General features: G+C 38.3%; 1 gene segment (V, D, J or C); it reads left to right on the top strand.

Moving 5' to 3' along the window:
- Nucleotides 1-14,532: 14,532 nt before the first annotated feature.
- LOC112433411 (Ig kappa-b4 chain C region-like) lies at nt 14,533-16,361 on the top strand. The segment is given in 2 exon segments: nt 14,533-14,662; nt 15,825-16,361. Coding segments are annotated over 2 exon segments (438 nt in total).
- The last annotated feature ends 6,746 nt before the right edge of the window (nt 16,362-23,107 follow it).

The raw sequence follows: 23,107 nt of genomic DNA, 5'->3' as shown, positions 1-23,107 counted from the left end.
TAAAATTTTACTAATCAAATTAATAAAATTAACCAAATACATTTTTCTGCAATTTTTGCTAGTTTTCGTTATCCCGATCATGTGGCGGTTTAATTTTGACCTTGTTGTCACCAATTAGTTTTAAATATGTATTTATGTATGCTGTGATATAAAAAAGTATTTCTTATAAGTTGATTTTATTTAAAATGTGAAGCACCCTATAACTTTGTGATTTAAAATGTACTGTATAAACAAAATTATTTTCATATTACCTTATTATCCACAGCAAATTAGAAGTAATACAAAATGTAGTGAGATAAGCATAATATGTTGCAGATTCTAAACAGTGTTACTTAATTTAAAATCTTCTTAATGATGTGATCAGGAATGAATACATATTTTAGTTTCCACCTCTGAAAGTGGACTCAGTGAACCAGTGATGCATGTCAGAGTCTGTATCAGAAGCTCACAGCTGCAACACTGCAAATAGTAACTGAGGGAGGTTTTTGTACGACTCTGTATCACTGTGTGAACTCTGGGCCTGTATATGCTCCCATACAGTAGTAATCTCCTGCATCTGCAGCCTGAACTCCATTGATTGTCAAAGTGAACTCAGGCTCAGATCCACTGCTGCTGAAATGACTCGGAGTATCAGATTCACGGCTGCTGATTTGGTAAAACAGCAGTTTGGGAGGCTGTCCAGGTTTCTGTAGATACCAGCTGAGATCATTGTCAACTCCTTCACTGGCTGTACAGCTCAGAGAGACCGTCTGTCCCACAGCAGCAGCTTTAAACACAGGAGACTGAGTCACAGATGAACTGGCATCTGATCCTGGAAATTAAAATATGTTACTTTGTTAAAATGACAGTGTGATGTAAAGTACAAATTAACAGAGAATATAACAGAACCACATCACTCATCACCTTGAAGTCTGAGCATGATTGTGATCAGCAGTGAAGTCAGTAACATCATCATCATTATGAAAAATCTCACTGTCAGAGACTCTGCACAGATGTTTCCCGCTGGTTCTTCTTAAACTGGTTTAGGATCAGTGAAGCACAGCAAGCATTCAAAACAGAACCTACAAACAAATACCTGTTTTTGTATGTGTGTGTGTGTGTGTGTGTGTGTGTGTGTGTGTGTGTGTGTGTGTGAGAGAGAGAGAGAGAGAGAGAGAGAGAGAGAGAGAGAGAGAGAGAGAGAGAGAGAGAGAGAGAGAGAGACTAGTTATTCTCATTGCAGTTGAAAAACTCTACACCCGCAGCCTTCAGCCAAAGTGAAGAAATTTTTTATGCAGCCATGAATCATTGTGTAAACACTTCACTACCATGGTAACCCACAGTAATAATCTGCAGCATCTACTGCCTGAAGATCACTGGTGGATAAAGTGTACTGAGAACCAGATCTACTGCCTTGGAGTCAAGATGGAGTTCCTGAGTTTGGGAGGCTGTCCAGGTTTCTAAAGGTACTAAGTTCAGCAACTCCCTGTGGTGCTGACGGTCACAGTCCCTTACAGGCTTGGCTTAACAGAGTCAGAAAACTTTTGGCAAATGACTTTGAAATGAGGACTAAAATGATGTGAATCTTGAGGAAAAAACAACAGAAAATGTATCAGGTTAAATCAGAGAAACATGAGCAGCACAAACAGAATTAAAAACAAACAAATAAAAAAACTCTCACCTTGACTCAGAAAGCCAAACATTATAACCTGAGTTACTGGAAACATCACTTGACCCTGACCACTGCTCAGAGTAGCGCTTCAGCAGTTACACTGCGACTCAGTGTTTTCTGTTTTTGTTTTAAGTTTTATTCTGGGAATTGTGACTTTCTGTCTTGTATTTCCTCTTTTACCTCTTTTAAAACACCCACGTCCAGTGTTCAGTGTTTTGGGTTTTGCATCACTGTTGTCTTGTCTAATTAGGTTCAGCTGTGTCTCCCTCTTGTCTGCCATTTTCTTGTTACTTTTGTGTGTATATTTAGTGCGTGGTTACCTCTGTTCTTCGTTGCCGGTACATGTATTCCGTTACTCCCCAACACTGGAGGCTATAAGCAGATTCTGTTTCTGTTCTGTGATGAGCTCTGAAACATGACTGAAACTCTTCAAATAAGCCATTCCTCTGCAGATGATCTGTTAGCTGTTTGACAACTACTCTTTCAAGAATGTTTGACATGAAAGAAAGCTAAGACTAATTAGCTAAGACTGCTGGGTCAAGAGAAGGCTTTTTAAGTAACTGTTTAACTACTGCCAGCTTGAAGGCCTGTGGTACATAGCCGATTACTAGAGACAGGTTGATCATGTTTAAGATTGAAGCATTAATTAATGGCAGGACTTCTTTGCGCAGTCTTGTAGGAATGGGGTCTAAAAGACACGTTGATGGTTTGAGGAAGCAGTTACTGAAGTTAACTCAGAAAGACCAACTGGAGAAAAAGACTCTATATGAATATTAATGGCACTGAAAGTTGCTGTAGATAATGTTACATCTGTGAGACAATTATGAGTATTTTTTCTCTAATGGTTCAAATTTTATTTGTGAAGAAGTTCATGAAGTCATTTCTAGTTAACATTAAAGGAACGGTTGAGTCAAAAGAGCTCTGATTTTTTGTCAGCCTGGCTACAGTGCTGAAGAGAAACCTTGGGTTGTTCTTATTTTCTTTAATCAGTGATGAATAGAAAGATGTTCTAGCTTTACAGAGGGCTTTCTTATAATGCAGCAAACTAAAGCAAAAAGATGATCTTCTAACTTTGTTTTACGCCATTTTGTCTCCAGCTTATAAGTTATCTGCTTTAAGGTGCGTGTTTGAGAGTTATACCACAGAGTCAAGTACTTTTGATTTGAGGATCTCTTTTTCACATGAGCTACAGTAACCAGAGTCATACTTAGTGAGGAGGCAAAATTATTAACAAGATGATCGACCTCTGTTGGAGCAGCGTTCAGATAGCTGCTCTGCTCTATGTTGGTAAAGGGTATTGAAGATGATAAAAGAGAGTGAATATTTCAGAATTCCCCAAAAGAAGTGTAGATGAGTATTTAGTGCTTGGTGAGGTTACTGTCAGCTCTGTGTTCACTGGTCTGTGTCAGAGTTTCTTCCTCTTCAGCAGCTGCAGTCAGTTCCTGCTGTAACAGCTCAGTGTCTCTGCAGTCTGACTGAGGGAGGTTTTTGTACGACTACAAATTACTGTGTGAACACATCAGCACTGTTTATTTCATGGTAACTCTGACAGTAGTAAACTGCTGCATCTTCAGCCTGAACTCCACTGATGGTCATAGAGAAGTCAGAGCTGCTTCCACTGCCACTAAATCGAGTTGGTGTTCCTGACTGAAGCGTTGTTGCATATTTTATTAGGAGCTTTGGAGTCTGTCCAGATTTCTGTTGATACCAGAATATAAAATCACCATTAGAATTTCTGTAAACAGCTTGGCTGGTCCTACAGGTCAGAGTGACAGTGGATCCAGGAGTAAATGTCACTACTGGAGGTTGAGTCACAGTCACCTGACCGCTGCATCCTGCAGACAAAAACAAATCATTCATTTATCAGCAGAAATCAATGAGAGAAAAAGCAGCACATCATGTTTGAAATGTTGCTGAGTGAATGAACCTGTAAAACAGCAGCAGGTCAGCGTCCAGATGAGGATGGTGATGAGAGTCATGGTGGTTGTGCTTTCTGCTGTGTTGACTGACAGATGTGAGTCCTGCAGTGTTGAAGTCACAGGACTATAAACCTTCTCAGTTCTCTGGAGGATCAGCTGATGATGCAAAGCCTCCTCTCTATGGAAATCATTTCTCTGCTCTCAACACACTGAAGGCAACGTAGGCACAAAGTCAGAAGAATAATTGATTGAATTAATACCATTAATAATTTTATGCCATAGAGAAAAACATATTTGGAAACATATTTACGTATTTTTAACACCTGGATTAAAATGGCACTCTGGTCTGTATGCTCATTTTTGATTTTGATATCATAAATACAATATACCTGTATAACGTTCTTAAGTATATTGTCATAGTTTCACAATTCATGCTTTTTTGAGGTATTTCTGGTTGCTGTTTTAAACAGTGTTTTGTGTGTTTTAAAAAATTTATATGTGTAATGTGAAAATTCCGTTTTGTCGTTCAGTTCTTAATACTCAAAATACAGTAATGACAATTATGATTTAAATTCATTAAATAATTTTAAGTCACTTTAGTCAAATCATCTTCTGCATTTAATCAGGTGTACTGTGATGTTTTACTTGAAAAAAAGGTTCATTTTCAGTGGTTAGAGGTTTGTTCAGAGTGCAGGAGGTTTTTGTACGGCCACTTAATGAGTTTGTATCACTGTGGTGGACTTTTGGTGGAGGAACCAAACTCATCGTTGGCTGTAAGTACCAGAAATTCGTAATTTTTGATAAACATAGTATTTATTAAGCATTTAAATCAATCTATTAAACAGAACTTCGATTAAATTCAGTGATTATTATTAATGTCATGGCAACATTTTGGAAGAAACTTTTCTTTAATCAATATTCATTCGGTCTTTTAAGGAACTGAACTTACAGAAAACAAATTTTGATGGTTTTTTGGGTTCATTTCACTTTAAATATTATCCGGTTACAATAATAAAATCTGTGATAGTGACGTTTTAGCTGACTTTGATTTAAAATGTATTTTTACTCAGGAATTATAAAATAAAAACAAATATTGAATTATGTTTTGTCGACTTATATTAGAAAAAAGAAATTAACTCAGTATATTTAGATCAATTTTGTGTTCATGGTTGATCAATTTTAAATGAAGTTTAAAGGAAGTGAAAGAAACAGATGTGAAGTTTTAACTGTATTCTCATGAGTGCTTTAGCTTTGTCAGTTTCAAATAAGAAAATTATCACAGGGTCAAGTTATTAACTGTAAAACATCATGAAATAATAAAGGTTTAAACAATAATCACTAAATATATATTTATTCCTATGTTTGTACATTTGTATCTCTTTTTTCGGTTGTCTTCAACCTTTTCTCCTCCAGCGGGTGTGGTGAGGCCCACCCTCACTGTCCTCCCTCCATCCAAAGAGGAAGACAAACAGAGTAGTGCCACTGTGGTGTGTTTGGCCACCGGGGGCTTCCCCTCAAACTGGAATTTGGGCTGGAAGGTGGGGAGCACCAGCACATCCTCAGGGGTTTCAACCAGCCTCGAGGTCTTGGGGACAGACGGCCGCTACAGCTGGAGCAGCACCCTGAGCCTCTCCGCAGACCAGTGGAAGAAGGCGGGCTCAGTGAGCTGTGAGGCCAGTCTGAGTGGACAGAGTCCCGTCACTCAAACCCTGGACCCTGACCACTGCTCAGAGTAGAGCTTCAGCAACACTTCCTGTCTGCATATGATGTGTTTTATATTTTGATGAAGCTACATGTTTCTGCTGTTGCGATATTTCTGCAAACATTTGACTTTCTAATGATGTGCATGCTAAGTTTATCAGCTAATATTATCCATGTCGACTTTAAAAAAGGGTGTAATAAAAGTAAAAATCACAAAATAAAATCACAGCTTAAGAAAAATCACTTTTGTTTTGTTCTTGGGGAGAAGCTTTTAAAGGCTTATTTGTGTGCAAAGTCAGCGATTGCTGTTGACCTTTGAAACAAAAGATAAAGATACAAAGATACCAACTAAAATCCAGCTTTATACTGGTGAAGAGTTGGAATATTTTCCATCACGAATGCAATATGGTCTTATATGTTGCAAAATGTAAAGTCGCTGCTGCCCTGCTACAGCTGAACTTTCCACCTCCCAAATCCAACTTTAACACCTGATTACAACCCTGTGGTAGGAAACTGAAAAAACAAATACAAACAACATGTTCATGTATGGAATGCAATCATTGTTAAGTTCAAATCAAAGTAGCTGATTAAGTTAAAAACTGTGTACAGGGTCTGGGTTCAATATTTGGTTTTGATGACTAGATGAATTTTCTGTGCAAGTTTTTTGACTAAGACTTGGATTTTGAGCCTCTAAGCCCATCCAGTCTGGTTTTCTCAAGGAATTAATACTGCAAAAATCTGACTCAAAGTATCATCAAAGAACAACACATGTTCTCTTGCATCCCTTCGTGGCCTTCTGGCAAACTGTAGAATTAATATTAAAATTTTACTAATCAAATTAATAAAATTAACCAAATACATTTTTCTGCAATTTTTGCTAGTTTTCGTTATCCCGATCATGTGGCGGTTTAATTTTGACCTTGTTGTCACCAATTAGTTTTAAATATGTATTTATGTATGCTGTGATATAAAAAAGTATTTCTTATAATTTGATTTTATTTAAAATGTGAAACACCCTATAACTTTGTGATTTAAAATGTACTGTATAAACAAAATTATTTTCATATTACCTTATTATCCACAGCAAATTAGAATTAATACAAAATGTAGTGCGATAAGCATAATATGTTGCAGATTCTAAACAGTGTTACTTAATTTAAAATCTTCTTAATGATGTGATCAGGAATGAATACATATTTTAGTTTCCACCTCTGAAAGTGGACTCAATGAACCAGTGATGCATGTCAGAGTCTGTATCAGAAGCTCACAGCTGCAACACTGCAAATAGTAACTGAGGGAGGTTTTTGTACGACTCTGTATCACTGTGTGAACACTGGGCCGTCATACAGTCCCATACAGTAGTAATCTCCTGCATCTGCAGCCTGAACTCCATTGATTGTCAAAGTGAACTCAGGCTCAGATCCACTGCTGCTGAAATGACTCGGAGTATCAGACTGGCGTCTGCTGATTTTGTAAAACAGCAGTTTGGGAGGCTGTCCAGGTTTCTGTAGATACCAGCTGAGATAATCATCAACTCCTTTACTGGCTGTACAGCTCAGAGAGACCGTCTCCCCCAAAGCAGCAGCTTTAAACACAGGAGACTGAGTCACAGATGAACTGGCATCTGATCCTGGAAATTAAAATATGTTACTTTGTTAAAATGACGGTGTGATGTAAAGTACAAATTAACAGAGAATATAACAGAACCACATCACTCATCACCTTGAAGTCTGAGCATGATTGTGATGAGCAGTGAAGTCAGTAACATCATCATCATTATGAAAAATCTCACTGTCAGAGACTCTGCACAGATGTTTCCCGCTGGTTCTTCTTAAACTGGTTTAGGATCAGTGAAGCGCAGCAAGCATTCAAAACAGAACCTACAAACAAATACCTGTTTGTGTGTGTGTGTGTGTGTGTGTGTGTGTGTGTGCATGTGTGCGTGTGCATGTGTGTGTGTGTGAGAGAGAGAGAGAGAGAGAGAGAGACTAGTTATTCTCATTGCAGTTAAAAAACTCTACACCTGCAGCCTTCAGCCAAAGTGAAGAAATTTTTTATGCAGCCATGAATCATTGTGTAAACACTTCACTACCATGGTAACCCACAGTAATAATCTGCAGCATCTACTGCCTGAAGATCACTGGTGGATAAAGTGTACTGAGAACCAGATCTACTGCCTTGGAGTCAAGATGGAGTTCCTGAGTTTGGGAGGCTGTCCAGGTTTCTAAAGGTACTAAGTCCAGCAACTCCCTGTGGTGCTGACGGTCACAGTCCCTTACAGGCTTGGCTTAACAGAGTTAGAAAACTTTTGGCAAATGACTTTGAAATGAGGACTAAAATGATGTGAATCTTGAGGAAAAAACAACAGAAAATGTATCAGGTTAAATCAGAGAAACATGAGCAGCACAAACAGAATTAAAAACAAACAAATAAAAAAAACTCTCACCTTGACTCAGAAAGCCAAACATTATAACCTGAGTTACTGGAAACATCACTTGACCCTGACCACTGCTCAGAGTAGAGCTTCAGCAGTTACACTGCGACCCAGTGTTTTCTGTTTTTGTTTTAAGTTTTATTCTGGGAATTGTGGCTTTCTGTCTTGTATTTCCTCTTTTACCTCTTTTAAAACACCCATGTCCAGTGTTCAGTGTTTTGGGTTTTGCATCACTGTTGTCTTGTCTAATTAGGTTCAGCTGTGTCTCCCTCCTGTCTGCCATTTTCTTGTTACCTTGTGTGTATATTTAGTGCGTGGTTATCTCTGTTCTTCGTTGCCGGTACATGTATTCCGTTACTCCCCAACACTGGAGGCTATAAGCAGATTCTGTTTCTGTGCTGTGATGAGCTCTGAAACATGACTGAAACTCTTCAAATAAACCATTCCTCTGCAGATGATCTGTTAGCTGTTTGACAACTACTCTTTCAAGAATGTTTGACATGAAAGAAAGCTAAGACTAATTAGCTAAGACTGCTGGGTCAAGAGAAGGCTTTTTAAGTAACTGTTTAACTACTGCCAGCTTGAAGGCCTGTGGCACATAGCCGATTACTAGAGACAGGTTGATCATGTTTAAGATTGAAGCATTAATTAATGGCAGGACTTCTTTGCGCAGTCTTGTAGGAATGGGGTCTAAAAGACACGTTGATGGTTTGAGGAAGCAGTTACTGAAGTTAACTCAGAAAGACCAACTGCAGAAAAAGACTCTATATGAATATTAATGGCACTGAAAGTTGCTGTAGATAATGTTACATCTGTGAGATGATTATGAGTATTTTTTCTCTCTAATGGTTCAAATTTTATTTGTGAAGAAGTTCATGAAGTCATTACTAGTTAACATTAAAGGAACGGTTGAGTCAACAGAGCTCTGATTTTTTGTCAGCATGGCTACAGTGCTGAAGAGAAACCTTGGGTTGTTCTTATTTTCTTTAATCAGTGATGAATAGAAAGATGTTCTAGCTTTACAGAGGGCTTTCTTATAATGCAGCAAACTAAAGCAAAAAGATGATCTTCTAACTTTGTTTTACGCCATTTCGTCTCCAGCTTATAAGTTATCTGCTTTAAGGTGCGTGTTTGAGAGTTATACCACAGAGTCAAGTACTTTTGATTTGAGGATCTCTTTTTCACATGAGCTACAGTAACCAGAGTCATACTTAGTGAGGAGGCAAAATTATTAACAAGATGATCGACCTCTGTTGGAGCAGTGTTCAGATAGCTGCTCTGCTCTATGTTGGTACAGGGCATTGAAGATGATAACAGTGAATGAATTATATTCTTAAATTTAGTTACAGCACTTTCAGAAAGACATCTACTGTGATGAAGTCTACTCTCCACTGCTGTGTAATCAATTATTGTACTTAGAACAGGATTAGACAAGATAAGGTTTTCAGGAAACACTGTTAAATGTTCAGTTTCTATGCCACATGTTAAAACAAGATCTAGAGTGTGATTAAAGTGGTGGGTGGGTTCTTTTACATTTTGAGAGAAGCCAATTGAGTCTAATGACAGATTAAATGCCTTGTTGAGTTTGTCATTTTTAGCTTCTACATGGATGTTAAAATCACCGACTACATCAATCAGGCAAAAAACCTATCTGCTATTTGTTGGTCTCATTTTAGCTGCTAAAACAGCCCTGAACAGTTGAAACATGGACTCCATTAGATCTCTGAAAGTGTCCTGCTGTATCATTCAATTCCTGTAAGTTGGGGCATCCATGGATCAGAATTGTTTGTGCAGCACATCTCACACATGTTTCGATGGGATTGAAATCTGTGAGATTTGGAGACAAAGTCAACACTGCAAACTCATTGTTGTGCTCCTCAAACCATTTCTGAACCACTTTTGCTTGGCAGGAGAACACATTATCCTGCTGAAAGAGGCCACAGCGAATTAATATAATTTCTACGAAAAGCCTGCAACAACGCTTCGGTAGGGGGTAAGTGCCAAAGTAGAATCCACATGGATGGCAGGACCCAAGGTTTCCCAAACAGATTACACTTCCTCCTACAGTGCATCCTGGTACCTGGTGTTCTTCAGTTAAGCAATGCACACACATGTTATTTAAAAGAACATGTGATTAATCAGACAACATTCGCTTGCCCATTGTTGGCGCTTTTAGTGGTGGGCACCCTGACTGGTCTGTGTCAGAGTTTCTTCCTCTTCAGCAGCTGCAGTCAGTTCCTGCTGTAACAGCTCAGTGTCTCTGCAGTCTGACTGAGGGAGGTTTTTGTACGACTACAAATCACTGTGTGAACACCCAAGCACTGTTTATTTCATGTAAACTCTTACAGTAATAAACTGCTGCATCTTCAGTCTGAACTCCACTGATGGTCATAGAGAAGTCAGAGCTGCTTCCACTGCCACTAAATCGAGTTGGTGTTCCTGACTCAAGCGTTTTTGCATATTTTATTAGGAGCTTTGGAGCCTGTCCAGATTTCTGCTGATACCAGTACATAGCATCATCACCATCATTAAATCTGTAAACAGCTTGGCTGGTCCTACAGGTCAGAGTGACATTGGATCCAGGAGTAAATGTCACTACTGGAGGTTGAGTCACAGTCACCTGACCGCTGCATCCTGCAGACAAAAACAAATCATTCATTTATCAGCAGAAATCAATGAGAGAAAAAGCAGCACATCATGTTTGAAATGTTGCTGAGTGAATGAACCTGTAAAACAGCAGCAGGTCAGCGTCCAGATGAGGATGGTGATGAGAGTCATGGTGGTTGTGCTTTCTGCTGTGTTGACTGACAGATGTGAGTCCTGCAGTGTTGAAGTCACAGGACTATAAACCTTCTCAGTTCTCTGGAGGATCAGCTGATGATGCAAAGCCTCCTCTCTATGGAAATCATTTCTCTGCTCTCAACACACAACAAAACAATGTGAGAAGGAATTTTATTCTGGGTGTTTTACATCATGTATATATGATTGGGTTTAGTAGTAGCTGTTATTGAAAACTTGGTATTAGAAAGTGTGAATATATAATACAGTATCATGACTGAATGGTTATACAGTACTGAAAATTTAAATAATTTTTTGAGTTAATCCAGTTTCACTGAAATGTTTGGCACCATGTTGGATATAACATTTTATGCTGTTGACTAAATGAATTAGTTTTCATACAGATGCAGTTCGTTAGTCTGATGTGATGAAAAGGAAGTGAAACAAACAGATGACAAACTTTAACATTTCCTGTACACATTTCAATTATATCATCAAGAAAACAAATACAGCAGCACATTCACCAATTATTTATTCTTTGTTAAAGCCTAATATCCACCGATTTCTCGGTTTCTGTGCTCTGTTTTATCAAAATATCATCATACAGTTAATCCACAGGCCTGTTAATCTCTGTCATGTATCATAACTATGTCGTGTCAGCTATCTGTCCTACAGTAGAAGTTAATCTACTTCTTCTCCAAAGGTCGATTCTGTTCATCTGGACATAGCGTTTTCAGTAGGAGAAACGTTTCGTCACTCATTCAAGTGACTTCTTCCGTCTCAGCAGGTTTCCCCAATCTTATACACAGTATATTTGCATAATGACTGAAACCATCTACATCTTTTGTGTCTGTGATCTTCCCTCCAGCTGGCCCCATGGTCAGACCCTCAGTCTCTCTGCTTCAACCCTCCTCTGAGAAGCTCTTTGGAGGCCCAGTCACACTGGCCTGCCTGCTGACCAGCTCAGAATAATCTTGATGTACATCACATTTCCACTGGATGCCTAGCTGCTTTCCTGCTGGGTGATTGTCATCAACTCATTTTTGCTCATCATTTCTCCAACCCTCTTCACCAAAGATAAAAACAAACTGACCATTAGTTCAGAGTAGATTAGTTAGATAAGTGTAATTTAAGTTACTGTTTAATTGTTTAAGCGATTATTGTTTTGTGATCATTAATACATGATTTTGATTTTATGTTTCTCCTGCTAAATCGCCGTAATAAAATTTCCTGCACTTAAAGTCTAAGTTTATGACATTTGCTTTTTAACCTTTAATGAAACAGTAAAGATAAATGTCTGAGCTTTATTCTTTATTAGTGAAAATGCTGGTTTCCCTAGCCTTATTAAAAAAATCCTTCCTTGGAGCCTGCTGTCCAGGCTCCCAGAAACAAGAAGTGCCATGATCTAGAGGGGAGCTGCCATAACAGGTGTGACGATGGTGTTAAGATTTGACCTTCAAAGATACTCAGGTTTCTTCATATCAGAGCAAACAGGAAAGACACTGGGGCGAATCCCCTCATCCACATCCTGACCTCTGCACTACCTACTGAGTAAGACTTATAGGATCAGAGGTTAGAACTTTAACAGAGAGCAGAAGTTCAACTATTGTCTCATCAGTCAACAGAATATTTTCCCAACAGTTTTAAAAGGGTATCATAAAAGTGTTTTTTTGGTAAAGATGAGCTGTTGAATTCTTTTTGGCGGCCTTTTGCCTAGGAACTCTCCCATGGATGCCAGTCTCCTTCTTATTGTTGAATCATGAACTCTGAGGCAAGCGAGGCATGCAGTTCTTTTTTCGCTTTCTTTTTAACCTTCTGACTGAATCATTAATGCACTATGGTAGTAATTTTGGTAGGCCATTCCTTAAAAATTGCTCACGCAATATCACTCAAGCATTTGTGCATAATTTCAATAGCCTGTGTCTGCAGAACTCAGCAGCCACATGTACAAAGAAGCCAATAAATTTACACAGGGAATTTTCTTAACCTGTCCAGCAGAATTATGGTCTGAATGCTTTGTTGTGCTAATCATATTTGCTGCCCCAAGTGGGCCACCATAGACTCGCCGTAGGCTCATTTTGTTAATGTTTTTGTTTTACTTATTTACTTTGTATTGTTTAATCATATCATTGTCTTGTGGATATTAGACCAGACACAGGGTAAAGCAAAAGATTGGCAAAAGATAAGAGAAGAAACTGGAGAAATAGCAAAAGGAAAGGGGGAGAGAAAAGATTCAAGAAGACTCAATGAACCAGGCATCCATGTCACAGCTGCAGCACTGACAGTAACTAAGGGAGGTTTTTGTATGGCTCTCTATCAATATGCGCATGATAAAGGGTTGTCATACACTCCATACAGCAGTAATCTCCTGCATCATCAGCCTGAAGGCTCAGATCCACTGCTGCTGAAATGACTCAGAGTATCAGATTCACGGCTTCCAGGTTTCTGGAGATACCATCTGAGATAATCGTCAATTGGAGCTAGGTGGGCAAAACAATTACATGAGTGCTGCTGTTTTACTGAGGAAGAATAAAGTAGTACTACTAAACCAATCACGTGACCACTTCAAGATGACAAAGCAACAAGGTACTATATACCAGTGCCCTGTAAAACCAGCGTCACGATAACAATATATTCGCGGTGTTTTTTCCTAAATACTTTCGTCACGTTTAATCTCCAAGGGCAGCGCTAGCAAGCACTCTCTGCTTATGACCAAAAAACAAAAAAAACAAAAAAACAAAAAAACACCACTTTCATGTTGGTGGAAAAATGTACAATGTCGACCAATCAAAAAAATGATATGGCAACATGACATTTGCTTGTTTAGGAAGAGGGGGAAATTTTAGGAGTGGTGGTGAGATAGAGAGAGAGAGAAAGAAAGAGCAGAAAAAAGAGACAGCATGAGCGAGTTTTGAGATGTGAGAGATTTGTGACATTTAGTGTGTTTGTGGTTGTTACAGTAAAAAATATAACTTTTCTACTCAGAGTTTATGTTTTTTGTCTGATTTTAGATTAGTTGTGCTAATACAGTACGTCAATGAAAACATAACTGTAAATTCAGACACGTGAGGTTGTGCTGAAAAGAATGATACCAAACAAGGCAAAGTAAATAGTTTTTAGAGGTGAAATGTGGAGGTAAAATTAAAAGTAGTCAAAAACGGCCAGTTATACCCTGGAACCCAGAGGGTTAAACATTTTTTTATAAGTAACACAATAGTTACTTTTCCTAGTAATTAATTACTTTTAGAATCTTGTAACTTTTTTGAAGAAGTAATTAGTACCAAAATTAATAACTTTTTCAAAGTAACTTGCCCAACACTAGTCTTGTACATACAAATACTAATAACTGAAATGTTCCCTCAGATATATCAGTGGTCACTGAAATAGCAAAAACATTGAGTTATATTAGGTTTTGGCTGACTTCTAAATAATCCTGACTTCTGACACAGGCCAGCGTCCAGATGAGGATGGTGATGAGAGTCATGGTGTTTGTGCTTTCTGCTGTGTTGACTGACAGATGTGAGTCCTGCAGTGTTGAACTCACAGGACTATAAACCTTCTCAGTTCTCTGGAGGATCAGCTGAAGATGCAAACCTTCCCCTCTATAGAAACTATTTTTTCTAGTCTCAGCACACAGAAGACAAGTTACAAATAATGAGAAGAAACTCTTCATAGATTTACACTAAATATGATGATAATGGATTATAACAAAAGATTAGAGCAAAAGAAGAGCAGGTAAAGTTTTGTTCCATTCTGTATTTTATAAATTTTTTCCCCTGGATTTAAGTTGCTTACAGGACATATTGAAGATTAATAGGATTTTATGGCATGATGTTAATTTTATTTCAACAATTGTTTGTGTTTCAATTTACTTAGACGTGAGAATATGACACTTTTCAATTGCAGTTCGGTCATTTTCAGCTGTAGAAATGTAGAACTAACAAAATTGGTAAATACATAAAAAAATAAAAAAAATAATTTCTAAACCATGTCATTAAAAACTTTAATATAACATAAGGTATGCATTTTGGTCATTTATAAGAAAGTATTGAGTGATTCTGAACATGAAAGTGATTTTGAGCAATGAGTTTCATGTTCAGGAGGTTTTTGTACGGCCACTTAATGAGTTTGTATCACTGTGGTACACTTTTGGCGGAGGGACCAAACTAATCGTTGACTGTAAGTACTATAAATTTTTACTTTGCACAGATAGAACCATTTAAAACGTGTTTCATAAAATGCTGAAGAGACATATGATAAGTTCAGTGATTGTTGTTGATCATTTTTATGATTTATAAAACAAAGTTAATTTCTGAACTTGACTGAGCTCAACGCTCATTCATTGCTACCAGTATTTTAATTTACTGAAAATGTAATTACATTCTCTTTCTTTTCATATTCTGGATAAGAGAAAGAGAACGAATGGATAGATTGTATATATTGTCTATATTTTTACATTTCTCTTTAATATGACCTAATTTTGTTTTAGCATTTTCTTATGAAAATGTTCATAGGAATTACAACTCTTTCAAACTGTAACACCAAAGAATAATATTTAACGTAACATCTTTTTTTTAAATTTTGAAAGTAACTGTTACTTGAAAAGTGTATTTATAGACTTCTAAAAATATAAACTGAATTCATCAGTAAATGCAGATCATCTTTGTGTTTATGGTTCATTTATTTCAAAAGTAGTTTAAAGGAAGTGAAAGAAACAGATGGCAATGTTTTTACCGTAGTCACCCAAGTGTCTTAATTTTGTCACTTTAACTTTAAGAAATTGTCACAGGGTTGTCTTGATGCATGCTCAATTATCTAGGTAGGGAAATCCAAGAAAGTTAATTCTGTTCATCTGGACGTAGAGTTTTCAGTGGGGGAAATATTTTGTCACGAATCCATTTTCATAATGACCAGCAACACTGACTAACAATGGGCCAGGAGGTCAGTTTCACAAACATTAATATACAACTTGTCATTGCCATTGATCAGTGCCATGAGAATCATTTGCAGAAAGTCGGGGAATAATTGCAATAACAGTATTGTAAGATGCTTTAAGCAAATGTACTGTTTCTAAGGTTGGGGAAACCTGCAATAAACTGAAGAAATCATTTGGATGAATGAATGATGAAATGCTTCTCACACTGAAAATGCTACATCCAGATGAACAGAATAACATTTCTGGGATAAGACGGGGATGAGTTGTTAACTGTAAAACATTGTGAAAATAATTTAAAGATTTTACTTTTACTATTTTAGCTTCATCTACTTGTTTTTACCTGCTTTAATTGTAACTTTTTTGTAAACGCCTTTCCCCTCTCTACTTCCCATTTCTCTTCTCCAGTGGGTGTGGTGCAGCCCACCTTGACCATCCTCCCTCCCTCCAAAGAGGAGGAGAAGAAGAGTAGTGCCACTGTGGTGTGTCTGGCCACCGGGGGCTTCCCCTCAAACTGGACACTGGACTGGAAGATGGGGGGCACCAGCACATCCTCAGGGGTTTCAACCAGCCTCGAGGTCTTGGGGACAGACGGCTGCTACAGCTGGAGCAGCACCCTGAGCCTCTCTGTAGACCAGTGGAAGAAGGCGGGCTCAGTGAGCTGTGAGGCCAGTCTGAGTGGACAGAGCCCCGTCACTCAAACCTTGAACACTGACCAGTGCTCAGAGTAGAGCTTCAGCAACACTTCCTGTCTGCAAATGATGTGTTTTATAATTTGATGAAGCTACATGTTTCCTCTGTTGTGATATTTCTGCAGATGTTTGACTCTTGTTGATGTGCATGCAGATTTCATCAGCTAATCTTTTCCATATTGTGCTTTAAAATCATGCTGTAAAGAAAAAAAAGTCTTCATCACAAAATAAAATCACAGCTCATGAAAAATCATTTTTGTTTTTTGTTTCATATTCAAAATATCATTTTCAGAATCTGCAGTAATACCATTGTTATTAAAAAATAGCAAGCTAATTTTGGCTAAAGTATGTAAGAAAATTACAGGTTATTGCACAAGGTTGTCATTGCAATATATATTTCTTGCACAATAATTCTTATGAGATAAATGTAAGTTAATCCTTCATGTAAAAACCATGAGTTTCACTTTTTATTATTCTTTGTGCTTCTGCTTGATGACTCTTTTTGTGTTGTGTTTAATGGACATTCTCATCACAGTCTCTTCATCGACACTCTGGACCTACAGCCTTCAGTGAAAGACTGAAAGACATTTTTGTTTTTTTAAAACTATCATCTCCAATTCAGAAAAGCCAACATGGTTCCCAGCCAAGAAGAAAATAAACATATTCAGTATCATTTAACCTGCCACATGAATTTCCCTCTCATAGGCCAATAGTTTGATACTAATGATAGCCAATCGTGATTGTTGTGATAACCACAACTTTTCCTGCCTTGGGTTTTGTACTGTCTTAGATACACATAAACAACAATCTGAACTTTGAATATTCCTATGGCTTACTGTTTTTGCACCGAAGGTCGGCAAACTTTTTACTTGTTTCCAGTTTAACTGTTCCAACAGGGTCCCATTGTGTCTCTGATATATCCACATCCAAACATCTCTATTTGGCTCAGATAATGCTGGAGTTTGCATGTTCTCCCCGTGTTTGCGTGGGTTGCCTCTGGGTACTCCGGCTTCCTCCCACTGTCCAAAGACATGCAGCTTGTGGGGATAGGTTAATTGGATAATCCAAATTGCCACTAGGTGTGAATGTGCGAGTGAATGTGAGTGTGAATGGTTGTCTGTCCCTGTGTGTTGGCCCTGCGACAGACTGGCAACCTGTCCAGGGTGTACCCTGCCTCTCGCCCTATGACAGCTGGGATAGGCTCCAGCACCCCCCGCGACCCTGAAAAGGATAAGCGGAAGCGAATAGATGGATGGATGCTGGCATTTATTTTGTTGTATACCAAAAGGACAGACAATTACAGATATTTTAAAACTTCTAAACTCCTCTTCTTGGAGGACTGACATTAGAAATGTAGAAAATATAAAAATACTGACATTTTTGGTGTGTTTTTAAAAAAGAAGAGGGCAATGCACAACCTAATTCCTTCAAGTCTAAACTTAAAACTCAGGTAATCAGGTTATCATGCAACTTTGATTCTGTCATAGTCCTGGGTCAGTTTACTCATCATCCCCCAGAATCTCAGCAAGAGCCAGTGTGCACAGTGGAGGGGCTTTCTGAAGTCCAGGATAGGAGCTCACAGTGTGGAGAGCATGAGCAATAATAGGTTTAAAGTCTGTCGAAGAAACCAAAGCTTTTGTGTGAGAGTGCTGACAACATTAACTTAGAGACTGATATATCGATTTCATCTCAGCAGCTGGTTGTGAAAAGTGCTTAACACCATGTGTCTTGATGCATGCTCTCCATCAGCCAGGTAAGTAAATCTTAATGATCATTAATGATCAAGGAACTGACCTCACAGCCCATAGTTCATTCAGTGGCCTAGTTTCAGTCATTGTGCGAATGTACTGTTTTACAAGGTTGGGGAAACTTGCAGTCAGCTGAGACTGAAGAAGTCACTTGGATGAGTGATGAAACGTTTCTCCCACTGAAAATGTTACGTCCAGATGAACAGAATCAACCTTTTGGGACTTAACACCATGTCTATAATAGGAGTTCTACAATGAACTACCCAAAAGGGTCCATTCATATTTAAAATCCCCAGCTTCCCTTGGATTATTGTCAAGATCTTACTGACTGAGGTCTCTGCCAGACAGCACACCCTCAGTATATGGGCATACCAAGCCTGTACACCATCCTTCTCTTGCCATCAGTATTAATGTTTCAACATTGAAATGAATTGATTATGTTGTTTTTTATTTTCCTTCCTCTCAGTATTCAAGACAATATTATTAAAGTGTTTTGGATTTTGGATTTCATAGAACTGTGTACACATTAATGCCACTGGCCACAAGTAGGAGCAGCCCTAAATAGACTCTTAAAAAAATTTCCAAAAATAATTGGTGAAAATATAATACTTTTAAAAATGATCAGATCTGCACTCATAATACAGGTGGCATTACATAGTGGTAAAGAAAATTAGAAGTGGAAGGGTTTTTTGTGTGCATATTTTATGCAGAGCTTTGCAGCCTCTCTAGATTTCTGCTGGTGCCTCCATCTGAATAATCATGAACAGCATCAAATAGATTGATTGATTCGCTAACTCAGACTTCATGTACATTGTGCAAAGGGTCTGAGATCAATATTCATTTTTAAAAGTATTTTCTGTTGATGTTTTGTGAACAGTTCCAGCAATTGTGTTTTTTATGTAATTCGTTTTTTGAAATTCAAACTTAAAGTATCATCCAGTAAATTCAGAAATTATCACTTCAACCATTTTCTGATTGGTTTATTTATCCAGAACATTTGACCTTTGTTGTCACTACTGTGTTAATGTACTGTATGTGTTGTGCATTTTGAGGTGGGGGGATGCTTGTGTTGTGTTTAGTGGACCAGTCATTCTCATTGCAGTCCAACACTCTGCACCTGCATCTTTCAGGCAGAATGAAGGAGGTTTTTGTACAGCTATAATTCACTGTGTGAACGTGCCATCATAATGGTAGCCCACACAGTAATAATCTCCAACATCTTCCGCCTGAATATCACTGATGGATAAAGTGTACTGAGAACCAGATCTACTGCCACTGAAACGAGACGGAGTTCCTGAGAAGCGATTTGATGCCCAGTATATAAGAAGTTTGGGAGGCTGTCCAGGTTTCTGAAGGTACCAGCTTAGAGCATTATCAATATTTGTACTTCCTGTGGCACTGATGGTCACTGTACTTCGCAAAATGACAGACTTGGCTTTATCAGGCTGAGACAGAAAATTGTTGGCAAATGACTCTGAAATAAAGACAAGAGAGCAACATAAAATATACCAGTTAGAGTCAGAGTAACTTGAACAAAAAACAAAGTCTCTCACCTTGACTCAGAAAACCCAATATGACAACCAGAGTTGTTGGAAACATCATCATGATGCAGTTTTCAGTTTGAGTGAATGAACAGTTCAGACTCTCAGTGACTCTCAGAATTTAAACTCTGAGGAGCAGTGAGGCATAGGAATGCAAAACACATTTATGGAGACAAACATACATCTGCTACAGCAGCAGCACCCTGAGGCTAAGAAGAAGAGGTATACTCCTGCAATCCCACTCCCTATGTAGCAGCCAGTATGCAGAGTGGAGGTCACAGGCAGCATCCAGCTGACACACAGATTTAAAGTTTAAATTGACTGTAAATGTGGAAATACAATTTTTAGATATTTTTAAAGTTTTATGTTCTTTATCCTATTTGTGACCTCCTCTCCTCTGTCTTATCATAGTGTCATTCACACTATTAATATATATTATAGCTGTCTAGTGTTTAGCTGTCTGACACTGAATTTATCTGAGGATTCTGACTGAAATCTTTGGCATTCAGACTGTTAGACTGAAAAAATGAATTTTCATACAGATGCACTTTAAAGGAATTTACAGTTCGTCAGTCTTAAGTAGCAAAAAGGAAGTGAAACAAACAGATGTGAAAGTTTAACTTTTCCTGTACACATTTTGTTTTCATCACAAAAGTAGATGTAACAACACATTTGGTGTATATTATCACAGTATACTCCAATTTCTCACTTCAATCTCTCTGACCACAGTATCATTACACAGTTAATGTACTGATCAATGTGGGTTTTCATATTTGAAATGAAGCTAAAACTTTGTGCATGAGAGAACACACCTGTAAAGTATTAACAACAATTTGTGGTTGGTTTAATGTGGTTTAATATATTGGCTGTATGACTTATAGTTGTACCACAGTGTAGCTCAAGACTGTGTATAGCACAAATCCCTGAATAAGGGTGCGTCAGGAAGGGTATCCAATGTTAAAATGTGTGCCATATCCAGCCCTCATCCAGGCGTGAGCTGCATTGGTTTTTGGGCATTGTGGGTTTCTGTAAAAACTTTTCTACTGTTGCTGATCGACTTAGATATCCTACACCTATTATTCTAGTTTTCTAGAACTTGTTCATGGGAGTAGACTGAATCTAATGGCCCATTGCATGGTTGGTTCATAGTCATCTTTCTGTTACAGTCTGTCCTTTGTGAATAACTATGTTACGATTATTAAAAGGCGATTAAATGGCAGCAGTTTTAAATGCTGGGTTCCTTTAAGCCAAACAATTAGAGGCTGTAGCAAATATATATATTTGAGTTAAAACTACAAAGCTGTGTAGTTTTGTTTAGATATATTGTGTTTGTGGTTGATGATTCATGTTGTGTTTAGTGAACTAGATATTCTCCTACACTCTGCAGCTGCAGCCTTCAGCCAGACTGAAGGCTGCAGCTGCAGCCTTCAGCCAGACTGAAGGAGGTTTTTGTACAGCTATAAACCACTGTGTGAATGTGTCATCACTATGGAAGCCCAGACAGTAATAATCTCCAGCATCTTCCGCCTGAATATCACTAATGGATAAAGTGTATTGAGAACCAGATCTACTGCCACTGAAACGAGACGGAGTTCCTGAGAAGCGATTTGATGCCCAGTATATAAGAAGTTTGGGAGGCTGTCCAGGTTTCTGAAGGTACCAACTGAGATCAGCACCAATATCTGAACTCCCTGTGGCACTGATGGTCACGGTCCCCTCAAGACGGACAGACTTGGCTTTATCTGTTTGAGTCAGAAAATTATTGGCAAACGACTCTGAAATGAAAAATAAAGTGATTTTAGTCTTGAGAAATGAAAAACAACAAATTGATCTTTTTAAATCAGAGAAACATGAACAGCACAGACAGAATTAAAAAATAAAACAAAAATAAAAATCTCTCACCCTGACTCAGAAAACCGAACATAATAATCAGAGTTATTGGAAAAATCATCCTGATGCAGTTTTCAGTGTGAGTGAACGAACGGTTCAGACCCTCAGTAGCAGAAGAACTTAAACTCTGAGGAGCAGTGAGGCATAAAATCATGCAAAACACATTTAAGGAGGCAAACACACATCTGTTCATGTGAAGCAGAAAAGGTAGAGTTGGCACGACAGTTTATCACCTGCTCACAATCACTGAGCTTTAGCTAGAAAAAAAATGTTAGTCTTCACAATATCAATCACTTTTGGGGGTTTTCCCCCGATGGCCCGGAAAAGCAGGAACATTGTGTCCCCAAGAAGACTTGACTTGAATTTCGCGGTGACCTGCAATGTTTGATCTTTGTGCATTACTCTGGTTTTTAAGTCGCCTTTTTTATAATAGTGTTTGAGACGTATATGGTTTATATGAAAGCCTGTTATGTCCCTCTGCAGGCAGGCAGACAGGCTTTCCAGAAGCTCACTTGTCTTTGTCCTGGTGGACAGTACTAATAAATAGGTCAACTGCTCTAAACTGAGGATTTAATTTATTTGGTGTCTGCATGTTTGATTTCTGATACATGATTGATTTGTCAATTCTTAATTTTGTTTCACCACTGGAAGGAGGCCCTGTTATTAGCTGCAGATCACCAATGTATTTCTGCAGTAGGGTTAACTCAAGGGCGTGTATTTGATTGTTTTCTTGTGGTTTTTTTTCAGAAGCTGAAGGCCTAACGTGTGTGTGTGTGTGTGTGTGTGTGTGTGTGTGTGTGTGTGTGTGTGTACGTATGAACTGGTGATTCTCTGGACTGTTGAAATCTCCCAATTCTTTGAATCTTTGGGCTGAAGGAAGGACAATACTCGGTGTATATATGCTCAATCAACAATCATTTATTTCCATACAATTCAACAATACAGAGCATTCAAACGTCCGGACGGGAGAGATGCCGGTCAGAGGTTCGGCCGCATGTCTCAAAATGGTAGCAACTTTCACAGACTTTTATAGCTTCTGACAGCCCCCACCGAGTCATAAAAGCTGCATCTTCACACGTTTTTCTAATTCTTAGCGAGACTGGCTCCTGACCTTGGCTCCCTGTTTCTTTCTGCCCTACCAAAGGTGGGGGTCTGGAATGTGCTCTATCTCCCTTCTCCCAGACACAAAGTCTCCTTTCTCTTCATGATTCAGCAATAAAACAATGTCAATAACACAGTGTGAGACATTGACAGTAAATCAAGGATACAGAGTGATGCACACTTGTCTAATAAACTAATAAGTGAATATGTTCTTCTAACTCAAAAGTATTATGAGAACTAAACTACATACACAGCACACCATCTAAACTAAAGGATAATATATGACCTACAGCTGTTAACATAATTCAACTACATTGACTATGGTCATAAAATAACATATGTTTTACTACTAGTCTCAACAGGACTCATCTTCAATTGGAATCCCATTCATCCACTGGTAAGCACAATCACTGAATCACTTAACAGTATGTGTGGAATTAAATTGGTTCTTCTATTTAAAGTCCGTTTTGTATACCCGTCAATAACTAGTTTGTTTTACACTCTGGGTGACATGTCTGTTTCCAGTGTAATGGACCGAAGTGCCATCATGGTAATTTGCATGGTTTTGAACTAGATATTCTCTGGATGAAATCAAATTATTTCAACTGAAATCCATCCATCCATCCATTTGCTTCTGCTTATCCTTTTCAGGGTCGCGGGGGGTGCTGGAGCCTATCCCAGCTGTCATAGGGCGAGAGGCAGGGTACACCCTGGACAGG

Source organism: Maylandia zebra, linkage group LG19, assembly GCF_041146795.1.
Source record: "Maylandia zebra isolate NMK-2024a linkage group LG19, Mzebra_GT3a, whole genome shotgun sequence".
Classification (NCBI taxonomy): domain Eukaryota; kingdom Metazoa; phylum Chordata; class Actinopteri; order Cichliformes; family Cichlidae; genus Maylandia; species Maylandia zebra.
This window is presented reverse-complemented; position numbering and strand designations above follow the sequence as displayed.